At 46.1% G+C, this 23,049-nt stretch overlaps 1 protein-coding gene across 1 annotated transcript in view; it reads right to left on the reverse strand.

The window, feature by feature from the left end:
- Window positions 1-4,162: 4,162 nt before the first annotated feature.
- arhgef2b (rho/rac guanine nucleotide exchange factor (GEF) 2b) overlaps window positions 4,163-23,049 on the reverse strand; it is a 38,241-nt gene continuing 19,354 nt past the window's right edge. Inside the window, exons 2-21 of the mRNA XM_085366769.1 lie at window positions 20,965-21,127; window positions 17,723-17,790; window positions 16,100-16,163; window positions 15,878-16,010; window positions 14,839-14,942; window positions 14,608-14,745; window positions 14,023-14,273; window positions 13,118-13,243; window positions 12,851-12,968; window positions 12,523-12,771; window positions 12,365-12,444; window positions 12,095-12,267; window positions 11,290-11,570; window positions 9,064-9,141; window positions 8,911-8,966; window positions 8,242-8,283; window positions 6,628-6,678; window positions 6,226-6,519; window positions 5,765-5,921; window positions 4,163-5,678 (exon numbers count right to left, since the gene is read on the reverse strand). Coding sequence (XP_085222895.1) covers window positions 5,644-5,678; window positions 5,765-5,921; window positions 6,226-6,519; window positions 6,628-6,678; window positions 8,242-8,283; window positions 8,911-8,966; window positions 9,064-9,141; window positions 11,290-11,570; window positions 12,095-12,267; window positions 12,365-12,444; window positions 12,523-12,771; window positions 12,851-12,968; window positions 13,118-13,243; window positions 14,023-14,273; window positions 14,608-14,745; window positions 14,839-14,942; window positions 15,878-16,010; window positions 16,100-16,163; window positions 17,723-17,790; window positions 20,965-21,127 — 2,661 coding nt within the window. The 3' untranslated portion in view covers window positions 4,163-5,643. The remainder of the gene's footprint in view (window positions 5,679-5,764; window positions 5,922-6,225; window positions 6,520-6,627; window positions 6,679-8,241; window positions 8,284-8,910; window positions 8,967-9,063; window positions 9,142-11,289; window positions 11,571-12,094; window positions 12,268-12,364; window positions 12,445-12,522; window positions 12,772-12,850; window positions 12,969-13,117; window positions 13,244-14,022; window positions 14,274-14,607; window positions 14,746-14,838; window positions 14,943-15,877; window positions 16,011-16,099; window positions 16,164-17,722; window positions 17,791-20,964; window positions 21,128-23,049) is intronic.

A 23,049-nucleotide genomic window follows, 5' to 3' on the forward strand; every position in this document is an offset into this window, starting at 1 on the left:
GTTAAAATGATTCAAATGCAGTAAGTATACACGTTTTTCATAGAAATATAGTCCATAACTTAATTATTTTCTGTAGCCCCCATAATTAAACACTTTAGTGACATAAAACATGTGATGTTATGTACTGTATAGCCTGGATAATAAATAAAGATGTAACGCTGTAAGTATACGATCCAGAAAGCTACACCACATGGGGCGGTTCATTTACCAACACAAGTCTAACTTAAGTTTCACTGTTTATTGTTAGAAAAAAAGGTAAAATCGTTACAGCTTAAATTACACAAAATGTCAGAAATCTGCACTGTCATGCACAAAAATCTAAACCTAATTTTTCATGATTTGTTGGATTAACCCTCTGAGGCCCAAAATATAACCGGTCATTTTTGACTTCTTTTGATTTTACGTTTGTATTTCACCTTCAAATTGTGCCATTTTATTTTTTCCCCTCTTTGTTTGGTATCATTCTTTTCAGCTTGACCTCACGTGTCTGAATTTAGTTGTTTTTTCATTGACATACTGTGTTAACACAACTGATCTGAAATCACACAAACTTCAAATCCTAGTAGTATCTTTTTTACTGTAAACAAAAAAACAGACATGTTGAGTAAATTATTCTTATAACTTGAAATGTAAATATAAATTGTACATTTTGTAAACATATGCCACTATTTATCTAAAAAATGCAGCCAATACACCTGCCGTTTTTTTATTTTTATTTTGTACAACCATTTAAAAATATTACTAAAACTAAAATCAGGTGTCGCAATAAGATGCCCCACAAATTATGTGTGACAGTAAAAAGAAATTGTTTGTCCACCACAAGACAGGAGAACAGCACAGGGATAAACCTGCAGGCCTGACAACAGGAGGTGTATCACTCCGCTGGTTTTCTACTTGGTGACAGTGCTGGGTCATATCATACCGTTCACGGTGATACCGGTGTAATGTTGGGCAACGATAAGAAAATGAAATATGGCGATAGAATATGAGTAAAACGCGCATGCGCAGTGCCTTTGTTTACATACGCACATGGCGGCGAAAAAAACAACTCCCTTTTAACAGGAAGAAACCTCCAGCAAAACCAGGCTCAGGGAGGGGCGGGGCCATCTGCTGTGATTGGTTGGGGTGAGAAAAGGAAGACAGGATAAAGACATGCTGTGGAAGAGAGACAGAGGTTAATAACAGATATGATTCAATGTAGAGAGGTCTGTTAACACATAGTGAGTGAGAAAGGTGACTGGAAAGGAAAAACTCAGTGCATCATGGGAATCCCCGGCAGCCTACGTCTATTGCAGCATAACTAAGGGAGGATTCAGGGTCACCTGGTCCAGCCCTAACTATATGCTTTAGCAAAAAGGAAAGTTTGAAGCCTAATCTTAAAGTAGAGATAGTGTCTGTCTCCTGAATCCAAACTGGAAGCTGGTTCCACAGAAGAGGGGCCTGAAAACTGAAGGCTCTGCCTCCCATTCTACTTTTAAATACTCTAGGAACAACAAGTAGGCCTGCAGAGCGAGAGCGAAGTGCTCTAATAGGGTGATATGGTACTACAAGGCCATTAAGATCAGATGGGGCCTGATTATTTAAGACCTTGTATGTGAGGAGCAGGATTTTGAATTCTGGATTTAACAGGAAGCCAAAACAGGAGAAATCTGCTCTCTCTTTCTAGTCCCTGTCAGGACTCTTGCTGCAGCATTTTGGATTAGCTGAAGGCTTTTCAGGGAGTTTTTAGGACTTCCTGATAATAATGAATTACAGTCGTCCAGCCTGGAAGTAATAAATGCATGAACTAGTTTTTCAGCGTCACTCTGAGACAGGATATTTCTAACTTTAGAGATGTTGCACAAATGGAAGAAAGCAGTCTTACATATTTGTTTAATATGTGCATTGAAGGACATGTCCTGGTCAAACATGACTCCAAGGTTCCTCACAGTGTTACTGGAGGCCAAGGTAATGCCATCCAGAGTAAGAATCTGGTTAGATACCATATTTCTAGGCTTTTCAGGGCCGAGTACAATAACCTCAGTTTGATCTGAATTAAGAAGTAGAAAGTTAGCGGCCATCCAGGTCTTTATGTCTTTAAGACATTCCTGCAGTTTAACTCATTGGTGTGTGTTATCTGGCTTCATGGACAGATAGAGCTGGGTGTCATCTGCATAGCAGTGTAAATGTATGCTATGTCTTCTAATGATGCTGCCTAAGGGAAGCATGTATAATGTAAACAGAATTGGTCCTAGCACTGAACCCTGTGGAACTCCATAATTAACCTCAGTGTGTGAAGAGGACTCTCCATTTACATGCACAAACTGGAGTCTATTAGATAGATATGATACAAACCACTGCAGCACAGTACCTGTAATACCTACAGCATGTTCTAATTGCTTCAAATAAGCCATTCCTCTGCAGATGATCAGTTAGCTGTTTGACAACTACTCTTTCAAGGATGTTTGATATGAAAGGAAGGTTGGAGATCGTGGCTCAAGAGTTGGCAGTTCGTCTTGTAATCGGAAGGTTGCCAGTTCGAGCCCCGGCTTGGACAGTCTCGGTCGTTGTGTCCTTGGGCAAGACACTTCACCTACCGCCTACTGGTGGTGGTCAGAGGGCCCAGTGGCGCCAGTGTCTGGCAGCCTCGCCTCTGTCAGTGCGCCCCAGGGTGGCTGTGGCTACAATGTAGCTGCCATCACCAGTGTGTGTGTGAATGGGTGGATGACTGGATATGTAAAGCGCTTTGGGGTCCTTAGGGACTAGAAAAGCGCTATATAAATACAGGCCATTTACCATTGGCCTATAATTAGCTGAGACTGCTGGGTCTAGAGATGCTTTTTGAGTAAAGGTTTAACTACAGCCAGCTTGAAGGCCTGTGGTACATAGCCGATTATTAGAGATAGGTTGATCATATTTAAGATTGAAGCATTAATTAATGGCAGGACTTCTTTGAGCAGTTTTGTAGGAATGGGGTCTAAAAGACACGTTGATGGTTTGGAGGAAGTAATTATTGAAGTTAACTCAGAAAGATCAATTGGAGGAAAAGAGTCTAACTTAACATCAATGGTACTAAGAGTAGCTGTAGATAATATTACATCTGTGGGATGATTATTGGTAATTTTTTCTCTAATGATAAAAATTTTATTTGTGAAGAAGTTCATGAAGTCATTACTAGTTAACGTTAAAGGGATGGTTGGCTCAACAGAGCTCTGACTGTTTGTCAGCCTGGCTACAGAGCTGAAGAGAAACCTGGGGTTGTTCTTATTTTCTTCAATCAGTGATGAATAGTAAGATGTTCTGGCTTTGCGGAGAGCTTTCTTAGGCAAGCTACAGTTGTAGCCACAGCTGCCCTGGGGCAGACTGACAGAAGCGAGGCTGCCATATCGCGCCATCGGCCCCTCTGGCCATCACCAGTAGGCGGTAGGTGAAGTGTCTTGCCCAAGGACACAACGACCGAGACTGTCCGAGTCGGGGCTCGAACCGGCAACCTTCCGGTTACAAGACGAACTGCCAACTCTTTGAGCCACGATCGCCCACGATGGACTAAGCCTCCATCTTTAAGGAAGATGCACGATGACAGTCAACGTCAAATGCTTACTCCAAGCCGGTAGCGTTAGTTACTTTAGGTGAAAGTGGATTGTTGGTTTTGAAGCCCGCTGATTGTGTGTTTGGTTTCAACCTCTCCCAGGAGATTGGCACGGAGAGGAGAATCAGGAAGCACCATTCAGACACGGAATCGCACGGACGAAGCTGCACTTGGGGATTAAGGAGGAGCACCTTTGGATTAGCACCTTTCACTGTTTTTTGGCACTACCTTTGGAAACGCACACTTTTTGGCCAGAGCGCCGCATTTTGGGGTCCTCTTTCTCCTGCACCCGTGACACTTGAGGCGACTGTTGTTGTAATTTGACACTATATAAATAAAACTGAATTGAATTGAATGTCAGCCATCTTTGTTTATTTTTAGTTTCAGGAAATAAATTTTCCAAATGAAGTTTGTGTCACTGTGTGCTTAGTTTATCAATTCATTCATTTCTGCATCAGTAATCAAAATCTGAAAGTCATGTTTCATCTGAAGCTAAAAGTAAAGACAAATACTCGAAGAGCAGCTGATTAGATTTATAAAGAGTACAGCAGGAATCACCTACACTCATCAGAGATCAATACAATTACTTCAGTCCATTGTTACTACAGTTAAAATACACTCAAAAGAAATGTTACAGCGGCACATCTGGATGTGAGGCGTGCATCCTGGCGAGCTTTTTTGCATAAACAGAAATGTTTTGGATCCCAAAGCTTCAGATAAAAAAAACATAACAAAACAGTGATGAATCACACTGTAGAAACTTCCCAGCGTTAAACCTGAACACAATCAGTTATTCAAAAACTTCAAAATCACATTCAGGTCCTGATGTTACAAATTCATTTTTTTGTGTTTCCAAAACCTATAGAACATCATGTGAACTCACAGGGGGTGGGACTACTGTCCATAAAACACCTGATCAGAGATGATCAATCACACATGATCAGGACAGAGGATATCCGCATTCTTCGGTAACGCTTTCTGCTTTATCAGCGCCAAACTACAGTTCCTCTACTGTCCAGCAGAGGCAGCAGCGAGTCAGTCCCAAAACCCTTACATGTTAAAATAAACATGCTTACAGCCTGATTCACAAACTGGTCTCTATAGATAACACTCTCCTGTCTGAACTGATTAGAGTTTGCATTATTAGGGGCATGGCCTCTTTGACTGATCGCAGACTTGTTAAACTTGCTGTAGTCCACCCCAATATGATCGCATGATTACATCATCACCGGCGTCTGTTGTTCTTTTTTGTAAATGAACAATTTTCTATGTCAAACACTGTTCCATCATCATCATCACCGGACGACACGAGGAGCTGACATCATCACCTCCATGCATCAAAAGAAACAAGCTGATTGGTCAATTCAACCAATGTCCTACACAAGTATAAGAGACACAGCCATGCTAACATGCTAATAGAAGGAGCTCTGTGCTCCTTAAAAACACACCTGACCTACAATCCAGCACTACGTGAGTCCCGACCCCCAAAACCCACATCTGACCACACCAACCTCCAATCCCTCCCCATAATCCCAGTCCTTTCAATGCTTACATACTGGTAATGGTTTCTGTAAATCAGACACCATTAAAATCAAAACTTTAAATATGAGATGGCTGCTGGTCCAAAGGCATTCTGGGTAATGTAGTGTGGTGTGTCTCAGATTCAAAGAATAAATAAAAATCTGTCTGCTTAAAACAAACTGTGAAAAATATCTGGATCAGACCAGATCCAGATCCAGGTCCAGCTCCAGATACGCATGCTCTGGTCCCATTTACAAACAACAAAGAAACAAAGAAACAAAAAACATCAAGGGCACAGATCAAACCAGTGATCTAATCACATGACCCAGTTTGTTTGAAGCGGAAAATAAGTTGCCAATTTAACCTCGCCCTTACCCTTTTGGCTCCAAGTTTTAGAAAATGTTCCAAGAACAAAAGTCTGATTTGGTCTAAAAACTGTAAAACAGGCAATGGCATTATATCCAGGGCCTTTAACAATAAGAGTCCGATGTGTGTCTGTGGCATCGCAGTGACAACAGCAGAGGTCCCTGAGGTCATCGGCTGTAGGTGGGGCGTTAACTCTCGCTCTCCTCTGGGATGTCCTGCAGGTCTGAGGGGTCAGAGGTAATAGGTTACCATGGAGACCATCATAATGCCATGGGCTTTCCATATTGATTGTTGATCAGTGGTACTAACCTCTGGGGCTGTCAGAGCGAGGAGAGATCTTCATCACTTCCTCCTCTTCCTCTTCATTTCCTTCTTGGACGCCATCTAATTGGTCGACTGGATCCTCGGTGGCTAGTGGGGCGAGGGGGCGAAGCTCCAGTTCCCGACTGCTACGTCTCTTGTTAACCTGCCAACAGACAACTCGGATTTATTTCAGTTTTGTCGACTCATCGCGCTTTAGTAATGTAATGTGTGCGTGTTAGTCCCCATAGGGAAATAGTTCCTCTGCATTTAACCCATTCACCCAGTGAAGCAGTGGGCAGCCACCAATGCAGCGCCCGGGGAGCAGTGTGTAGGGACGGTACCTTGCTCAGGGGTACCTCAGGGTAGCCGTTCAGCGGAGTTGAACCCCCGACCTTCCGATCATGGGGCCACCACTCTACCTACTGAGCTATCCCTGCCCAGTAGGTGAACAAGTGAACCCAACTCACCTGTTCTCCTTTCATAACATCACTCTTCTCTCCATTTTTGCTCCTCCTTCTGGTGCCTGGCTCCACTCCCTCCCAGTTTTGGTCCTCCTCTCGCAGACGGAGGCGTGTCACTTCCTCCTGTAGCAGCTCCACCTGCCGCCGCAGCAGCACCGCCTCCCCGCTGGCTTCCAACCCTGTGTCACGTGACAGTGACCGGCTGAGGCGGGGGCCAGGGGCAGAGCCAGGGGTGGTGGAGGGGGTGGAGCCTGCACTGACCAACAGCGCTAGCATTGAGTCCTGACGAATCACAGCAGCCTGCAACATTGATAACATAAATACTGAATAAATGAATCACTATTTATACATTTATTTGGGTTAATTGCAGGATGTATAAACAAACAATACTAGAAATAAGTTTCAGACCTGCAGGGCGTGAAGCTGTGTGCTCAGACCGATCAAGCGCTGATGGACGTCCTGCAGAGAGGACAGCTGAAGATGTTAGAACTGCACAGGCAGAAACTTTGTACATCAAAATGTATGAAACGGTGCATGAGCTGCATCCCAACACAGACAGAAACATGTCGATCTTCAAAGCGAATCTAAGCCCTTTTGGCACCTACTCAGATCGACTTGCTTTTATTACAGTCCAGTTACACCTAATGTGCGTGTTCGTCATCATACCGACATGTCCGAGTGTCCCGTGATTAATATGCGACGACTACAACAAAGGTGGACGTGGAGCCAGCAGTATAGCTGCTGCTGGGTCTGTGGCTTTTCGTCAGACTCGTGCACCTTGTGTCGGTTTTTGCAGCCTTTTTCCTCGTTGTCGGGTTTCAAAAATGTCTGTTTTGGAGGCCTATCTCCACCCACCACCACTTCCCCTGCCGGTGGCGGACTCCCTCAGGTGTCGGTGTGTTGGTGGTTCTTTGTGTCTGGGGGTGGGCGTCCGGGTACACACCGGCTCACTCCTTGGCGGCCGCTTGTCGGGGCCTGGGGCCTGGGGCTCGCTCGGGCCCCTTTGGAGGTGGGGTGCCCCCGGCCTCTCGGCCTGGGGCTCGGTCACTCAGGCACAGCTGGGGGCCGGCGGAGCTCACGGGCGCGTCACTGCAACTCCCCCTGACTTCTGCTCCGCGGCTGCTGGGCGAGCCCTCATCTGGGACTCTCCTCAGCTCTTACTGGAACAGTGGCGCGGCTGCCCCTCTGTTGGTCTTCCATGGTCTCTTGTGTTCTGGGGGCCTCTGGATGTCTGGAGTTTTGATCTCCTCCATACCCGCTTCACACCCTGGAGGACGGGGCTGTGGCCCCCCCACACTCCCTAGCAGATCATTACATGGAGAAACCTTTGGAATGCAAGCATGCTGATCCACACAGGTATGCACACATGGGTATTCACAGACGCGGACTAAAGCTTTCTTGGCTGCTGCCTCAAAGCACACTGTGCGCTGTCTATCTTGCGTGCTGCACAATATCGTTTATTATTTAGTAAATATTGATATCTATGGCTAGCTAGTTTATTGTGATGGTGCTTTGTTTTCTCTATTATTATGTTGCTCTTTGTTGTTTGCTGTCTCCTCTGTTTGTTTTTTTTTGTTTGTTTTTTTTTTTCTCCATACAGGTGACCCAGGAGTTCTTTTTTTTTTTTCTCTCTCTTCCCCCCCCTTCTCACCGTCTCTTCTCCCCTTTGGTTTTCTTTCTTTCTCTCCCCCTCTTTCTCTCATTCATTCCCCCTGTCCTATTTATTAAAAAAAAAAAAAAAAAATGTCTGTTTTGATTTTCGTGAACGAGTTGCTTTCGTGACTCTTTGAATGACGCCACTGACCAGCCAATCGGTGTCACGCAAACTGACATCACATTTTAGTACCTGCCCGGGTCCCTTGGAACCCGGGCCGAGCAGGTACTATTGCAGTATGTGGTGCCAACCCCGAAAACCGGCGAACTGTGGCAAGGCGATCCGAGTAGGTACTGATGGAGAAGGGGCTTAGGTCTTTGACTTCTTGGTATCAAGAGGTTACTCAGAAAAGAGGAAGTAGGTGTTACCTCGTTCAGGGTTCGCTCCTGCAGCTGGTTACCATTTCCATCCTGAAAGAGAAAAGAGCTGAAACTGAGAGACATGGAGACAAGCTGCCACAGACCTTCTCTTATTCTGAAGGTTCACTCAGACATATGAAAACATACAGTTTATATAAAGAGGATTTATTTGAAGAACTGTGGTTCAGCAGACAAACATTTAAACACAACTGAAGGTTTGCATCGTGCAGATGCAGGTTCAGCTTCACGAACCACCTGAAACTTGCGGACCAATCAGGTGGAGCCTCTGTTGTACCAGCTGCATACGATGATGTTATAAATAAGGGAAATGTTGCGGAACGTCGACCATGTAAGTGAAGAAGTAGCTCCACCCGCTCGTCTGTGCAGTGAGACGTAAACGAGCCCCTCAGAAAAACATTCTTCAACATTTACTTGTTTTTTACTGTCACCTGTATCTTCATTTCTGCTCCAGTTTCCATGGAAACAAAATCCACCAAAACCCTGCTGTGACATTGGGATCATATGACCAATTGCTCACTGATTGGTTAAAGACTGTAAATAACTTCCATGGAACCTCTGAGCATTCAAACATTTTAGCTGTCAGAAGAAATATGAAGGGTTGAAAGTTTCACTTCTTTAAGACACACACCTGAGCAGAAGGTGAAAGGTGAGCGTTACCTTTGAGGACTTGTCGTTCAAGTCAAAAGAGCCGTTCAGAGAACCAGAGTCACCATCTGAGAGAAAGAGACAGGTTATCAAACAGCAACAGAAAGATGATTTCTGCATCACGACACGAAGGGGCGGAGCACAAACAGGCGACAGGTGACTCACCGCTGATCTCCTGGTTGCCGTTGGTTATGGAAGATTTCTGGATGCTGGCATCTGACAGCAGCTCCGTCAGTCTGTCGACTGAAACAGAAAATATGGTGAGCCTGATGGTGAGCAACCGGCAGCCTGGACCGAGTCTCTGTTAGCGCTGGAAGCTGCTCGGGGTGGAGGCTGTCTCGGAGAACGTTTCCTTTAATGCTCAGTTCTTCTTTGTTCCCAGATGTTTATGTGTGGCACAAAGACCTGAGGTGTGATGGCTTCATCCCATAAATATCAATTTTAAACATCGAACCAGGTGAGCTACATCCATGTAACCACGGCAACATCTGACCCCACTTCCGCAAATCCCTTTATTGTGGCGGGAATGAACCCTGTATAAGTTCCGGGTCAATCAGCTGCATGTCCCCTGCTCCTATGGACTAAATTGAACTGTTGATACACACAGGTCATCCATCCATCCATTCGCTTCCGTTTATCCTTTACAGGGTCGAGGGGGGCACTGGAGCCTATCCCAGCTGTTTTAGGGCGAGAGGCGGGGTAGACCCTGGACAGGTCGCCAGTCTGTCGCAGGGCCGACACACAGGGACAGACAACCATTTGCTCTCACATTCACTCCCACATTCAGACCTATGGGCAATTTATTTTTTAATTATATTTGGATTTGGATTGGAGAAGAAAAACCATCTGCACAGCAGTATATGAATAACATGGGAACAAAGTCCTTCCAGGTTTTAGATTAAGTCCAGGAGAGCAAATGATGAAGTGATCAGCGGGTGCATATTAACCGGTGGAGGTTAACTAGCTATTACTAGGACAGTTGCTCGCATGCTCTCCCGAAGGAGATATATAGAACACGTTACATGGAACTATAAACACAAACTGGGGGGGTGCCCATGCTGCAATCATGGTGAACAAATAAGTAAATAAACAAGCAATAGTAATAGAAGTAAATGTAATAAATAAATAAATAAATAAAACAAAAACCAACCAAGTAATAGTGAGATCAAGTGAAGTCAGCCCTCGTGGGGGTGATGAATTGGATCCAATTGCTCCAAATGTGGTAGAATTTGGCTTTTTGCTTTCTTAACAGATATGTAAGTTTTTCCATCCTAAATATCTCTAAAATGATCCCAAACCAGTCATCCAGGGTAGGCTGGGCTGGGCTGAACCATCTTCTAGTAATTGTTTTTTTACTCGCCACCAAGAGTAATTGCACCAACTTAATCTCACTCCTACGTTCCAGAAAGGGGACCAAACCCATGTATAAAACCTTGAAATCTAAAGGTATTTGAACGTTAAAGACTGCACTTAAGGAGACCTGAACACCTATCCAACAGTTTTTTAACTTGGGACAGTCCCAAAAAACATGAAAATGGTTAGCAACAGTCGAGCCCCTTTGTATCTCTCCTGATATGGAGTCTTGAAGCACCTAATAATATTCTTCCAGCCATGCTCCTTCCAGCTCATAGAACTGGACGTGGACCACTGGCAGTACCAAACATTTTCCCACTCCCCCACAGAAATACCAATTCCTGATTCCCTTTCCCATTTATCCTTAGTGTATAAAGTGTTATCCTTGCTGGCACTAGAGAGAGCTTTGTATAGTTTAGAAATAGATTTAGTAGGGGTCATGGTTGTGGCATTTTTCAGGATGAGGAAAAATGCAACTCAACATCATTGATGCCTATGGGCAATTTAGATTAACCAATTGACCTATCCCCACTAACTGCACGTCTTTGGACGGAAGCCGGAGTACCCGGAGGGAACCCACGCAAACACGGGGAGAACATGCAAACTCAACACAGAAGGAACCGGCCTGATGGGGGAATTGAACTCAGGACCTTCTTGCTGTGCGGCAACAGTGCTGACCACCGTGCCACCGTGCTGTCCTATCACAGGTCAATGGAACAAAACTGATCTCACACTGGACTAAACCTCGTCCCACCTCCTTTTGGGACCTAATAAGCTGTTTTGTGTTATTACCATTATTTCTGTTCGTGATATATATGCATATATTTATTTTCTGTATACTTTTGAGCTCTATTTCTGTTTCCTGTGTTTTATTCACACACTCAGGCTCCGTAGCCTGATTAGCTCATTATCTATGAAGCTGCAGTTAGGCGCCCTGGTCCTTTACCGCGTTACACCCTAATCTCCACCAAAGGTCACATGATCTGTTAAAGTCTTAGTCCATCGTTCTGGACCTAAGAAGCATTAGCACCTCCTCACCTTCACCGATGGCAGCGAGGAGGAGTGGCTCGGCCTGAGGTGCCTGAGGAGTGTCAGCTCTAAAAAGGTTCCTGCAGGAGGAGGAGATCCTGACCTCCATGTCTCCTTCTTCTTCTGCCTTTCCTCTTCCAGACGCCTCTACCAGATCAGAAAACAGAGTGACGCGCTCCTGTAAGAGCTCCAGCACCTCCCTGTCCTTCTGCTGGATGTCAGCTCTGAGTCTGCGCAGCAACGCTTTGTCTTCTGTCTCAATGAGAGGAAAGTCGTCTCTGCACGGACAGCTGCAGAAAAAAAATACATCAGTAACTAAAGTACACAGTAACTACAGTAACTACAGTTTGCAGTAGTTACCACAGTAACTAAGGTCACCAAAACTAAGTAGAGGCGCAGAAGGTAACAAATACAAATACCAGTTTCACAGGTTAAATATCAATTATATATATTTGGCCTCTGTAATATTATGGATATTTATAATTGAGCCGTTTGTGAGTATTAGAGCGATTTCTTATGTTTGTATTATTTAACTGGTTCAGCCTGTTGCTCTTAAATACATCATTTCATTTGATAGTTGTGATTCTGATTCCTGCAGCACGTCATATACTAAAGAGAAAACCGGACATCAAAACTCCCACAAATACACGATGCCGTGCACTGGTCGAGACACTCGACTGCAGGAATATGACTGTATTATATTCACTGAATTTACAGGCGCTCTGTATTGTGATAACTGTCGTCATCGGGGTAGGAAATGACGCACAGCCAGAGCACTTCGTTTCCTCAGGACACACACGTGTGTCTTGCTCACCTGGTGGCGGCCTGCTGGATGCGGCTCATCCAAGTCTTCCTGTCTTCTTTCGATGAGGCGTGCAGCTCATACATCTCCGGGGGGGTGGAGTCACTGATCAGGTACATCCCTCTCTCCTGATTGGCTATGTCTCTGACAATCAGATTAGTCAATGAGACCACTGGAGACTTGTCCTGAAACGCAGGTGAGCAGACAGGTGAGCAAACAGGAAACCTTGAACAGAGCTGAAGAAGGTCAGGGGGCTTTCGAATGTTATCAGGCATGACTCACCAGTGACACAACAAAGGTGAACTTCTGGTCTTTCTCCTGGAGGAAAACCAAGATGTCTGACATCAGCAGCACCTGCACATCTGGAGACAAACACAGTCGTGACTTGCAAGCTCTGCCCACACGCATGTTGCACCACAGCAGGTGATAAAGCCCACTACCTTTCATCCTGGTACCCTGGACCTTGCAGAGGAGTGTCCCCTCGTGCAGGAGCCTCCTCCTCAGCAGCTCTCCACCTCTGAACACGCCTCCTCCCCGGACCTCTGCCTGGGCACGCGGGTCCAGGCGGGCATGGATCTCCTGCAGCCTCCTGCTCCGGTCAAGCTCCAGGACCTCTTTGTCCACAGAGCTGATCAGCTCCTTCAGGAGGCCCAGTGCGCGGCTCAGAGCCTGTGCCTCCTCTTCGCAGCCTGCAGGAGGTTATGGATTCATCACAGTCATAAGTCAAAGGTCATCAGAGAATCCTAAAGGTCAAAAGTCACAGATTACCTTTAGTGTTGTCCAGGATTCGCTGGATGAGGACGGGGTACTTTGTGATCCGCTGCGTCACCAACAGGATGCACTCCTGGACGCCGTGACGCCGCAGCAGAGGACCGCGAGTCACACGCTGAGCATTGTGGGAAAGGATGGAGACAGGAAGTCAGCATCAGAAACACCAGCCGGCCCCGGGCCGAACCAGCTTGCAGCAGCGTAAATCAAAACACAATGACCATGACGGTTCCAGGACGAGCCTGAAGCCACAGGTGAGCGCCTCACCCTGATGAACTGCTGCAGTCTCCGGTCGCGAGCCAAAACTTCCTTGTAGAGTTTCACAGCTTTCGGATGTCGACTGCAGAACTCTGAATAAACTTTCTTCCAGTCATCAGCAGTCTGCCCTGAGAACTGCACACACACACACACACACACGTGTAGGTTCGGTGGATAAACTCAGGTCTTTGGCGTGTCTTTGTAGTGACCGTCTGGTGAATGCCATTTTAAAATCAGTGCCAAGTGGTTGGTTTATGTTGACAAACGTGACGTTCAGTTCCGGGCAAACAAGCCTCGGGTTTTATTAAATAAATCCATCCATTTTTTTGTCTGTTTTTTGTTCACACTACAAATAAAATGTGACAGCAAACGTGCTCTAGTGTGAACGTCTCAAAGCGGCCTGCATGTGCAAAAGAAGACGTCACACACAATGCGCTCTGTTCACAGTAGGTGTTGTTGCAGCAGTCTACCAATTTCTGCACAGTTGTAACCGACAGAATTTTGACAAATTAATTAGAGAAAGAAGGACACTGAGAAAACAGAGAGCCCGTGCTTTAACAATGGCCTTGTTTGGAGCAGTGGCTGCTACCTCCGTGCAGATGTATATATGGACACGGAGTCGTTTGTCTTCTCCAGCGCTGATAATTGGGATCTGTCTTTTGTCAGTGACGTAAAAGACTAATTTAATGCGACATGACCATCAAACAGCAGTCACTTTCTAAAACATCAGATATGTATCGGATTCAGTACCACATACAAAAGGTCGCATTTGAAAATGTCGGATTTGTGCTGTTCAAACTGCCATACCATGATCGGATATGGTGGATTTGATGCGCTTTCGCCTGCAGTGGGAACGTAGCCTTAGAAGCCCTGTTAGCAGCAAGGTGCGGGTGCAAGAGGTGGAGTCGTCGTACCTGTCGGACCAGCAGGTCTCCCAGCTTGCGCACCGTGAAGTTGGTGGAGCTGCCCTCCACCAGACCCGCCTTCCTCCTGTTCAACAGCTCTGACAGGAAGTGGGAGTGAAGCTCCAGCAGTTGGTCCAGACACGGGAAGATGGTGTGGACCACCCCCGCCTCCAGCATCACCTCCTCCAGCATCCCCCGCCGGTACACGCCCTCCATGATCCTCAGCGTGCGGACGTGGTGAAACTCGGTCTGGATCAGCTCTGAGGCAAAGAGAGAGCTCGGTCACGTTTCTTCTCCAGCTGTGGCGAGCACACGCACAGCTGTAGACCACGCTTTAGTTAAGGTTTTAGAATTGGCTACTTCGTTGGGACTGTAGGAAAACCCGACCCCGCCCACACAGAGCACTGACACGTCAAACACCTTTGGGAGGAACTAAAACAGAGATGCCAAGTGCCAGACCTGACAAAAGCTCTCCTGAACAAATGGGCAAAAATTCCCACACATCTGGAATCTGTATGAGCTCCAAGTTTAAATCTCCCGCAGGTGTAACGAGTCCACATGTTGTGTGTGTGTGTTTGGTGACTGTTGCTGTACCGTAGATGACGTCCTGCTGCTTGATCAGGTCTTTGTGAAGTGTTTGCAGGAAGTTGGGCTCCACAGCGAGGCTCCAGCTGTCGACCTGCACGCAGCTGCCCTCCTTCTGCAGCTCGTCCAGCAGAGGGCTCCACTCAGCTGCACACAGAAAGAATGAATCCCATCAGGTTACAGCGCCACCTGCTCACAGAATTAAGATCTGATAGTAATCAATAAAAGTGACTAACAGACCGTCATCAGTAAGAGACTCCATGGACAGAGTCCTGCTCCTGAAGTTCAGAGACTCTGTGGACTGAGACAGGATCCTCTTGAGACCTGCAGAGTCCTCGGTCACACTGAGGACAGACAGAAAGGTGACTTATGATGCTCTGATGGTGTGAAGATGCAGAGAAGCAGGTGAGCATGTCAGCTGTTGACTGCCGTGGCAATTAATAAATGTCTGAATGTCTGAGTGTGTTGAAGCTCGTCATATCGAAAACTTTTTCAAGTCACTGAAGCTGCAATACTCGATTACAGTAATCGAGTACAGTAGAGTACATTAGTTTAAAGATAGAGAGCTTCAGTGTTTTACTTTTGCCCCACAGAACACTGAACTAGTTTCACTGGATGCGATTTAAAAGCTTGCTTCACCTTCCCCACAAATTGATTCTGTTCATCTGGACGTTTTCAGCGGGAGAAACGTTTCTGTGGGCTGGTTTCAGTCACTGAGCAAATGTCCTGTTTATGAGGCTGGAAACCTGCAGTCAGCTGAGACTGAAGAAGTCACCTGGATGAGTGACGAAACGTTTCTCCCACTGAAAACATCCAGATGAACAGAATCGACTTTATGGGATTTACTCACCTGGATGACTGAGCACGCATCAAGACCTCACTTTGTGATGGGTGGCGGTTTGATGATGTCAGCATCTGGATTAATTTTTTTATGTTTTATTCTTAATGAACTCTGCGTGAATTTATTCTTGCATATAATGAATTTTACTTCTTTCGCTCTGCGGCCATATCTCTAACCCTCCCAGCAGCTGCTTCCTGCAACCACAAGAACCACAAGATGGCGATGTCGGAGCCGAGCAAACCGGAGCCTCGTCTGTGACCTGGAGGTTTATATTTTAGCTCAGCTGAATGTTTCCGATTTCCAGTCTTTCCACACAAAGTGGTCAGTTTATTAGGAACACCCATAATCAATTTAGTCTGTACATTTGCTTTTCCTGTTTCTGATGCTCCTGCTCAACCACAACAGCCAGCAGCCAATTAGCTCCGTGCTCAGCCTCACCCTGCGATGTTATTTGTGGAGACACTTTTGGCGAGCGAGAGGCCAGATCGAACGCGTCTGGAGCCGAGCAGCGACTGACGAAGGCTGTCAGAAGGATAGATGGCTGAGCTCGGTCGCTCCTTCATCATAGGCGCTGAAGCAGAGAAGAAGAAAAAGTCATCATTGTGACAAACAACAGCAAAAGAAGAGGAAAAGGAGATGTTTTTAGGTGACAGGACTCACTTTTGCTTCTCATGGCGACGTTCTGCAGAGCTGAACTATTTCTCGCTAACGCCAGCTTCTGTTGCTGTCAGAGAGAAACACAGGTCAACCTTGGAGCGACCAAAAAGAGAGAGAAAGCCTGCGTTCATGAGCAACACAGCTGCTCCAAAAACCCGAGTCACCGACGTTTGTGGCAGTTCTTTTTATAACTTCGCTCTGTGTTTCACTATGGGAATCGCCTTGGTGTGACCAACTACGGACTCTCCAATGACACCATGTCTGTCCATGACAGACCTGGCGAGCCGTGCTCAGGGCTCCACCCCCTCGTTCTAACACGGCCGACCAACCCCTGCTGACTCATTCTTGCTTTCTTCCTGTGAGAAACTACTTTGAGCTCCCTCAGCTTCTCCAAGCTAACTTGATTAGCTGCTTAACAGTTAGAATGAGGGGGCGGAGCCCTGAGCCTTTGGCTCTGTTGATCTTTACTCACTCCTGGCGCGCTCAGAGTCGAGCCCCACATATTCCTGCTCCACAATAATATTGCAAGCTTACTCAAAGAGACGACTTGAACTGAGCAAGGAGAATCCTGAGACAGGACGCACACATGGAAATATCCTGTTTTCCTTTTTCCAGCGATCAGTTCAGTGTTTTAGTCAAACTTCTACACAAAGATCAGTGCACAATAAAAATTACACAACATTTCTCAGTAGTGTGCACACAGAGCATCATTCATTTTCTTTCTTTTACTATCCTCAGTGCAGGTGAATGCCTCATCTGTGCTATTTTTCACCAGCTGTCACACAACTTCATTATATGCAACAGCACAAAATGCTGTCAGCTTAAAGAAAGAATTAGTAAATATTCCACTACAGGATGTCCCAAAGAAAAAAGTATGCTTTGATGCCATTTATTTTTACTGCAGTGCATCAATTCCCTTTTTTCCCCACACATCTTTCCTCTGTGCAAGAACGGAGGCATCTTGCTCCATTCACTGAATTCAACAGTAGACTTTCAGATTTTCAGAGTTAATAAATATGTGAAAGTAATATGTTTTACCACATCATTGTTCTAACTGTGAACGGTGCACTGAATGACGGTCAGGTTAGGGCTGATTTTTTTCACTCAGTGGTGTGACACCTATCACAGCGGCTGCACCATCCGCTGCAAAGCCGCAGAGATTAACATGTATGTGTTGATCTCTGTCTCTCTCCCACAGCGTCTTCCTGTCTTCCTTCTCTCACCCAAACCGGTCGCAGCAGATGGCTCCGCCCCTCCCTGAGCCTGGTTCTGCCAGAGATTTCTTCCTGTTAAAAGGGAGTTTTTCCTTCCCACTTGCAGCCAAGGTGCTGCTCATAGGGGGTCATATGATTGTTGGGCTTTTCTCTGTATGTATTATTGTGGGGTCTACGTTACAATATAAAGCACCTTGAGGTGACTATTGTGGTTTGGCGCTGTGTAAATAACATTGAATTGAATTGAAGTTAATGTAACCTTTTTTTTAGAGAGACCCTGATAGCAAAGCTTTCTGATGTAAGATGTAAACCAAGAGCGAACCATTGTTTTCCCCAGTGTGACTGTAGCCTACCAGGACTGGGACAGGTGTGTGCAGACAGACAGGTAAGAAGAGAGAGAGACTGCTCTTACCTTCTGCTTCATCTTAGCACAGCTCGCCAGACTGTCTCTGCAGCGATTGTGGATGGTGACATTACATGCTATGAGACACACAGGTAAAGAGAGACACGGGTGTAAATGGGGTGACCCAGCTGTCTTAGCTAATTATAGGCCAATCTCCAACCTTCCTTTATATCAAACATCCTTGAAAGAGTAGTTGTCAAACAACTAACAGATCATCTGCAGAGGTTTATTTGAAGAGTTTCAGTCAGGTTTCAGAGCTCATCACAGCACAGAAACAGCTTTAGTGAAGGTTACAAATGATCTTCTTATGGCCTCTGACAGTGGACTCATCTCTGTGCTTGTCCTGCTAGACCTCAGTGCAGCGTTCGATACTGTCGACCATAATATCCTATTAGAGCGATTAGAACATGCTGTAGGTATTACAGGTACTGCACTGCAGTGGTTTGTATCATATCTATCTAATAGACTCCAGTTTGTGCATGTAAATGGAGAGTCCTCTTCACACACTGAGGTTAATTATGGAGTTCCACAGGGTTCAGTGCTAGGACCAATTCTGTTTACATTATACATGCTTCCCTTAGGCAGCATCATTAGAAGACATAGCATACATTTTCTTTGGTATACAATGAAAATGTATATCTCTGAAATTTGAAACAATGAACAGACGCTGAAAAACTAGTTCATGCATTTATTACTTCTAGGCTGGATTATTATTATCAGCACTATTATCAGGAACTCCCTGCAAAGCCTTCAATTAATCCAGCAGGAAACAGTCTGTAAACGAGCTTCTTACAGTCTGAAGTTTACAGAACAGAATCTGTTGTGCTGCCGGACTCTGTGAAGTCCAACAGAAACTCTACAACTTTTTTAAGATTCAGATGCCCCGCCCCTCCCTGAGCCTGGTTCTGCTGGAGGTTTTTTCCTGTTAAAAGGAATTTTTTCCTTCCCACTGTCACCCAAGCGCTTGCTTACAGGGGGTCATATGATTGTTGGGTTTTCTCTGTATTATAGTAGGGTTTACCTTACAATATAAAGCACCTCAGGCAACTGTTGTTGTGATTTGATGCTGTATAAATAAAAAAGAGAAGCGAGAGAGAGAAACCCAACTACCACAGTGGTACTGGAACCTGCAGAAACCAGGCAAGAAAGAGACCACTTACATGCTAAAGACACACATTTGTTCACTGTGCTGACCTCACTTTTTCCACAGAAGATGTCGCCAGTAAACCACAACACACACACAGTTAAAAATACTCTGTGTTCTGGGTGTGTAAGTTTCTTTTTATAAACTTTCTTCAGTCTTCGAGTTGCTCTACACCAGGGGTGTCCAACTCCAGGCCTCGAGGGCCAGTGTCCTGCAGGTTTTAGATCTCCCCCTGGGTCAACACACCTGAATCAAACGATCAGTTCATTACCAGTCCTCTGGAGAACTTTAAAACGTGTTGAGGAGGTAATTTAGCCAAATCTGCAGGACATCGGCCCTCGAGGCCTGGAGTTGGACACCCCTGCTCTACCCAAAGATTTGTCTGTCTGTATCGTTCTGTTCTGTCTGGTGTTGCGCTGTCGTTGTTTTGTTTTTTTGCAGTTTTGACATATTTCACTTTATGTTGTCTTGTGTTGATTGGCTGTCATTTGTAGCACTGTGGTCTTGGAGGAACGCTTTCTCCTTTCACTGTGTACTGTACCACTGTACATGGTTGGAATGACAATAAAGCCACTTGACTTGAAGTCTGTGTACACACACACACACACACACACACACACACACACACACACACACACACACACACACACACACGTAGACATAGTCCCCTTGACCCACTTCTCAGGGTGCATCTGCAGCAGCCAATCAGAGTGCAGGACAACAAGGTGTGTAGGCTGACACACACACACATACACACTGGGCGAGGGGCTTGGGGGGATGGGGCGGGAAGAGGGGTGAGTCTTCTTTCACCCGCTCCTGAGGTCTACATGTGGTCACATGACCAATCTGTTGTGTTCAACAAGGAGATTTTACTGTGTTACACTGATCTCAGCTGACTCTGTGTGTGTTAATCCGGAGGTACATCTGTTCATTGTGAGGAGGATTAACACACCGTCTGTCATACACACAGCAGACAAGCCCCCCCCCCCACACACACACACACAAGTTTGATCAATCTGTAAATCGACTGTATAAATAAAGTTTCCTGTGTGTAAATGAACTGTAAACCCTCCCTCTGTACAGTTGTGCTTAGGGATGGGTATCAAAACCCGGTTCTTGTTGAGAACCGGTTCCCACTGTTTCAGTTCCTTGGAATTGTTTGCCATTTTTGCAAACGATTCCCTTATCGATTCCAGTCGCCCCGAATGACGTCACCACGTTGCAGAGCGTCATTTACCTGGCAGGAAACACGGCGGCTCAAACGCTCAAAAGTTTGGTTACACTTTACGAGAACGGATGACAACAGGGCAACTTGCAATACTTGCAAAGTAGATATTTCATTTAAGGGAGGAAACACTACGAATATGCAAAAGCATTTGCTCACAAAACACGCGATGACCTTAAATGAACGTCGTGTTTTTAATTCCGCTCCGGACTCATGAATCTCAACCCAGCAGCAGCGGTAACGTTTGCACGTCCTCTCCCGTTAATGCGGCAGGTAAATAATCAACTAACATATTATGTTAGCGCGATCTGCCTTATTACAAACCTGCCATTACTGTGCATTTAGTGACCATGATGAGACAGACAGAGTCTGGCTCAGATGCTGCCAGTTCTCGCTGCAGTCTGCCGGTAGCGTCTCCTTTCAGGCAGGATAGACGAACGTCACCGAGCAGTGACTCAGTTTGTGGTCAAAGGCTTGCACCCGTTTGCCACAGCAGATGATTTTCAGTAAGTGAATGTGTTTAATTGTAGGCAGGGACATTACTGGATATTCTTGTGTAATTGCTGCAGAATAATTTATGTTATACTTTGTTATTGCTACAGAAGAATATTTATTTTATTATTTTACATTTACAGTTTTTTTTCCTGGGACCCTGTGACACCCCATTGAAGAGCCGCAGGCTGGATCTCTTAAGATCTCACTGCTGGGTTTGTAAGGCCATGTTACTCCTAAATTTCTATCTTGTTCAAAGAGAAGATATAAAACAAAGTTCTGAGCTAATCGACCTTAGTGTTCTCCTTTTTAAAAAGAATCGATAAGAGAATCGAAAATGGAATCGGAATCGTGAAAATCTTATCAATACCCATCCCTAGGTGTGCTTACCTGGGCAGCTGAGCGCCTCTTTGGCCGTGATGCTCCTGTTGCAGGAGGAGCAGAGGGTGGTGGAGGACACTGTCAGTGAGGTAAACAGGTGGCCATTACTGGAGCGCACCTCCCTCTCTCTCGCTTCCTTCTCCCTCTCTTTCAGGCGCTCCTTCTCCTTATTCTGAGAAACAGATGAGACAGAGCTGTATGAGGGGACCGGAGCACCTGCTGAGAACAGCCAGCGGATTCAAACCCACGACTTCTGATTGGCTGCAGACAGACTGTTTCACCAGCCAATCAGAGTGCAGGGCTGAGTATCAGTGGCTCCACTCTGAAATGAGTCAATCAAATACTTGGAGGCCCACCACGCGTGGGAATCACACGCGGTTGTCAGCCAGAGTGATTAATCAGCTATCAATACAGACGTGAAGGCAGCGTGAGGCTTAAATGAGTCACATCTGTAACCGAAACCACCGTCAAGTTTCAGAGACATCTTCACTAAACTGCTCCAAAGTCACAGACTCAGACCTGATCAGTCGATCCATCGGTAACAGCAGAGGGAGCAGAGTTTAAACTGAAAACACTAAAAGTGACGATTCATCAGAAACATGTTTCATGTTCCCAAAAGCTGAACTTCTGCTTTCTGCTTTCTGCCCTGGGAGGGGCAGGAAGGGGAAGTGTGTGAGGACCGTGGGGGGTGGGGGGATGATGTCATCACAAACACAGAAGTACACATGGGTGTGAAATCCACCAACAACGAAACACTTCTGCTTTTCCTCTTCACACAGCTGCAGCTGAACATCATTATTGATTCTAGATTATTGGATGCTGCAGGTTGAAACCCGACACGTCACAAAACACAACCACCTCTCGAGCTTTTGCAAGAAAATGTGAAACAGCTGCAGGGTGTTTTGCTGCAGCCTCGTCGCGAGCTCCCCCAAGCAACAGCTGTTTTTTGTGTTTAATTTTACTTTTCCTTTATTTTTTCACGACTAGCACGTGTCTCCTTGTGTACGACCGACAAACCTTACTGGACATAAAAGACGGTCTTTCTTATAACTTTCCGGAGTTCAAGTTTTGCAACACGGACGCTCCGTTTGCAGACCCCCCATTCATCTCACCTGAGACGCCTTTGTTCTCTGTCCCTGGAGGCCGCAAACGCCGACGCAGAGGGAGAAGACCTGGCGTTCTGGTTCGACTGAGACGGCGCACTAACAGACCACCGTTACCCAGTTTATTACTGGCTAATGTGCAGTCTCTGGAGAACAAGCTGTGCGAGCTTCGGGCACGGATCTCATTCCAGTGAGAGATGCGGGACTGCTGCGTGATCTGCCTCACAGAAACCTGGCTATCGGACAAGGTACCGGACTCTGCAATACAACTACCGGGGTTCTCCGTGCACCGCGCGGACAGGTCACAGGATCTTACTGGGAAAAGCAGAGGCGGTGGTGTATGTTTCATGATCAACAACAGCTGGTGTGATTATGCGAACGTGCACCCGGTCAAATCCTTCTGCTCACCGGACCTGGAGTACCTGATGATTAAGTGCCGGCCATTCTGGCTACCGAGGGAATTTACAGCAGTGATTATTACGGCTGTTTACATTCCCCCACAAGCCGACACTGACCGTGCACTCAGGGAACTGTACAGCGCGATCAGCAGCGAGGAAACCGCACACCCAGAGGCAGCGTTTATCACAGCCGGAGACTTTAATAAGGGAGACCTGAAGAAAGTTTCACCAAAACGCCACCAACACATCCACTTCAACACTCGTGGAGACCGGCTACTTCACCACTGCTGCACCTCTTTCCCGGGATGCGTACAAAGCCCTCCCCCACGCCCCATTCGGCCAATCAGATCACCGCTCCATCCTGCTCCTGCCCGTCTACAGGCAGAAGCTGAAACAGGAAGCTCCAACCATAAGGGCGGTGCACAGTTAGTCGGACCAATCGGAGTCTGCGCTGCGGGACTGTTTTGATCACGCGGACTGGGAAATGTTTCACGTGGCTGCTAAAGACATCGACGAGAACACAGACTCAGTCTGCGGATTCATCAGGAAATGCGTGGAAGATGTCGTCCCATCCAGAACAGTTAAATCCTTCC

The sequence above is a fragment of the Diplotaxodon limnothrissa genome, linkage group LG11 (assembly GCF_057381915.1).
Source record: "Diplotaxodon limnothrissa isolate DT_005_m linkage group LG11, D_limnothrissa_male_GT1.1, whole genome shotgun sequence".
In the NCBI taxonomy this organism is placed as follows: domain Eukaryota; kingdom Metazoa; phylum Chordata; class Actinopteri; order Cichliformes; family Cichlidae; genus Diplotaxodon; species Diplotaxodon limnothrissa.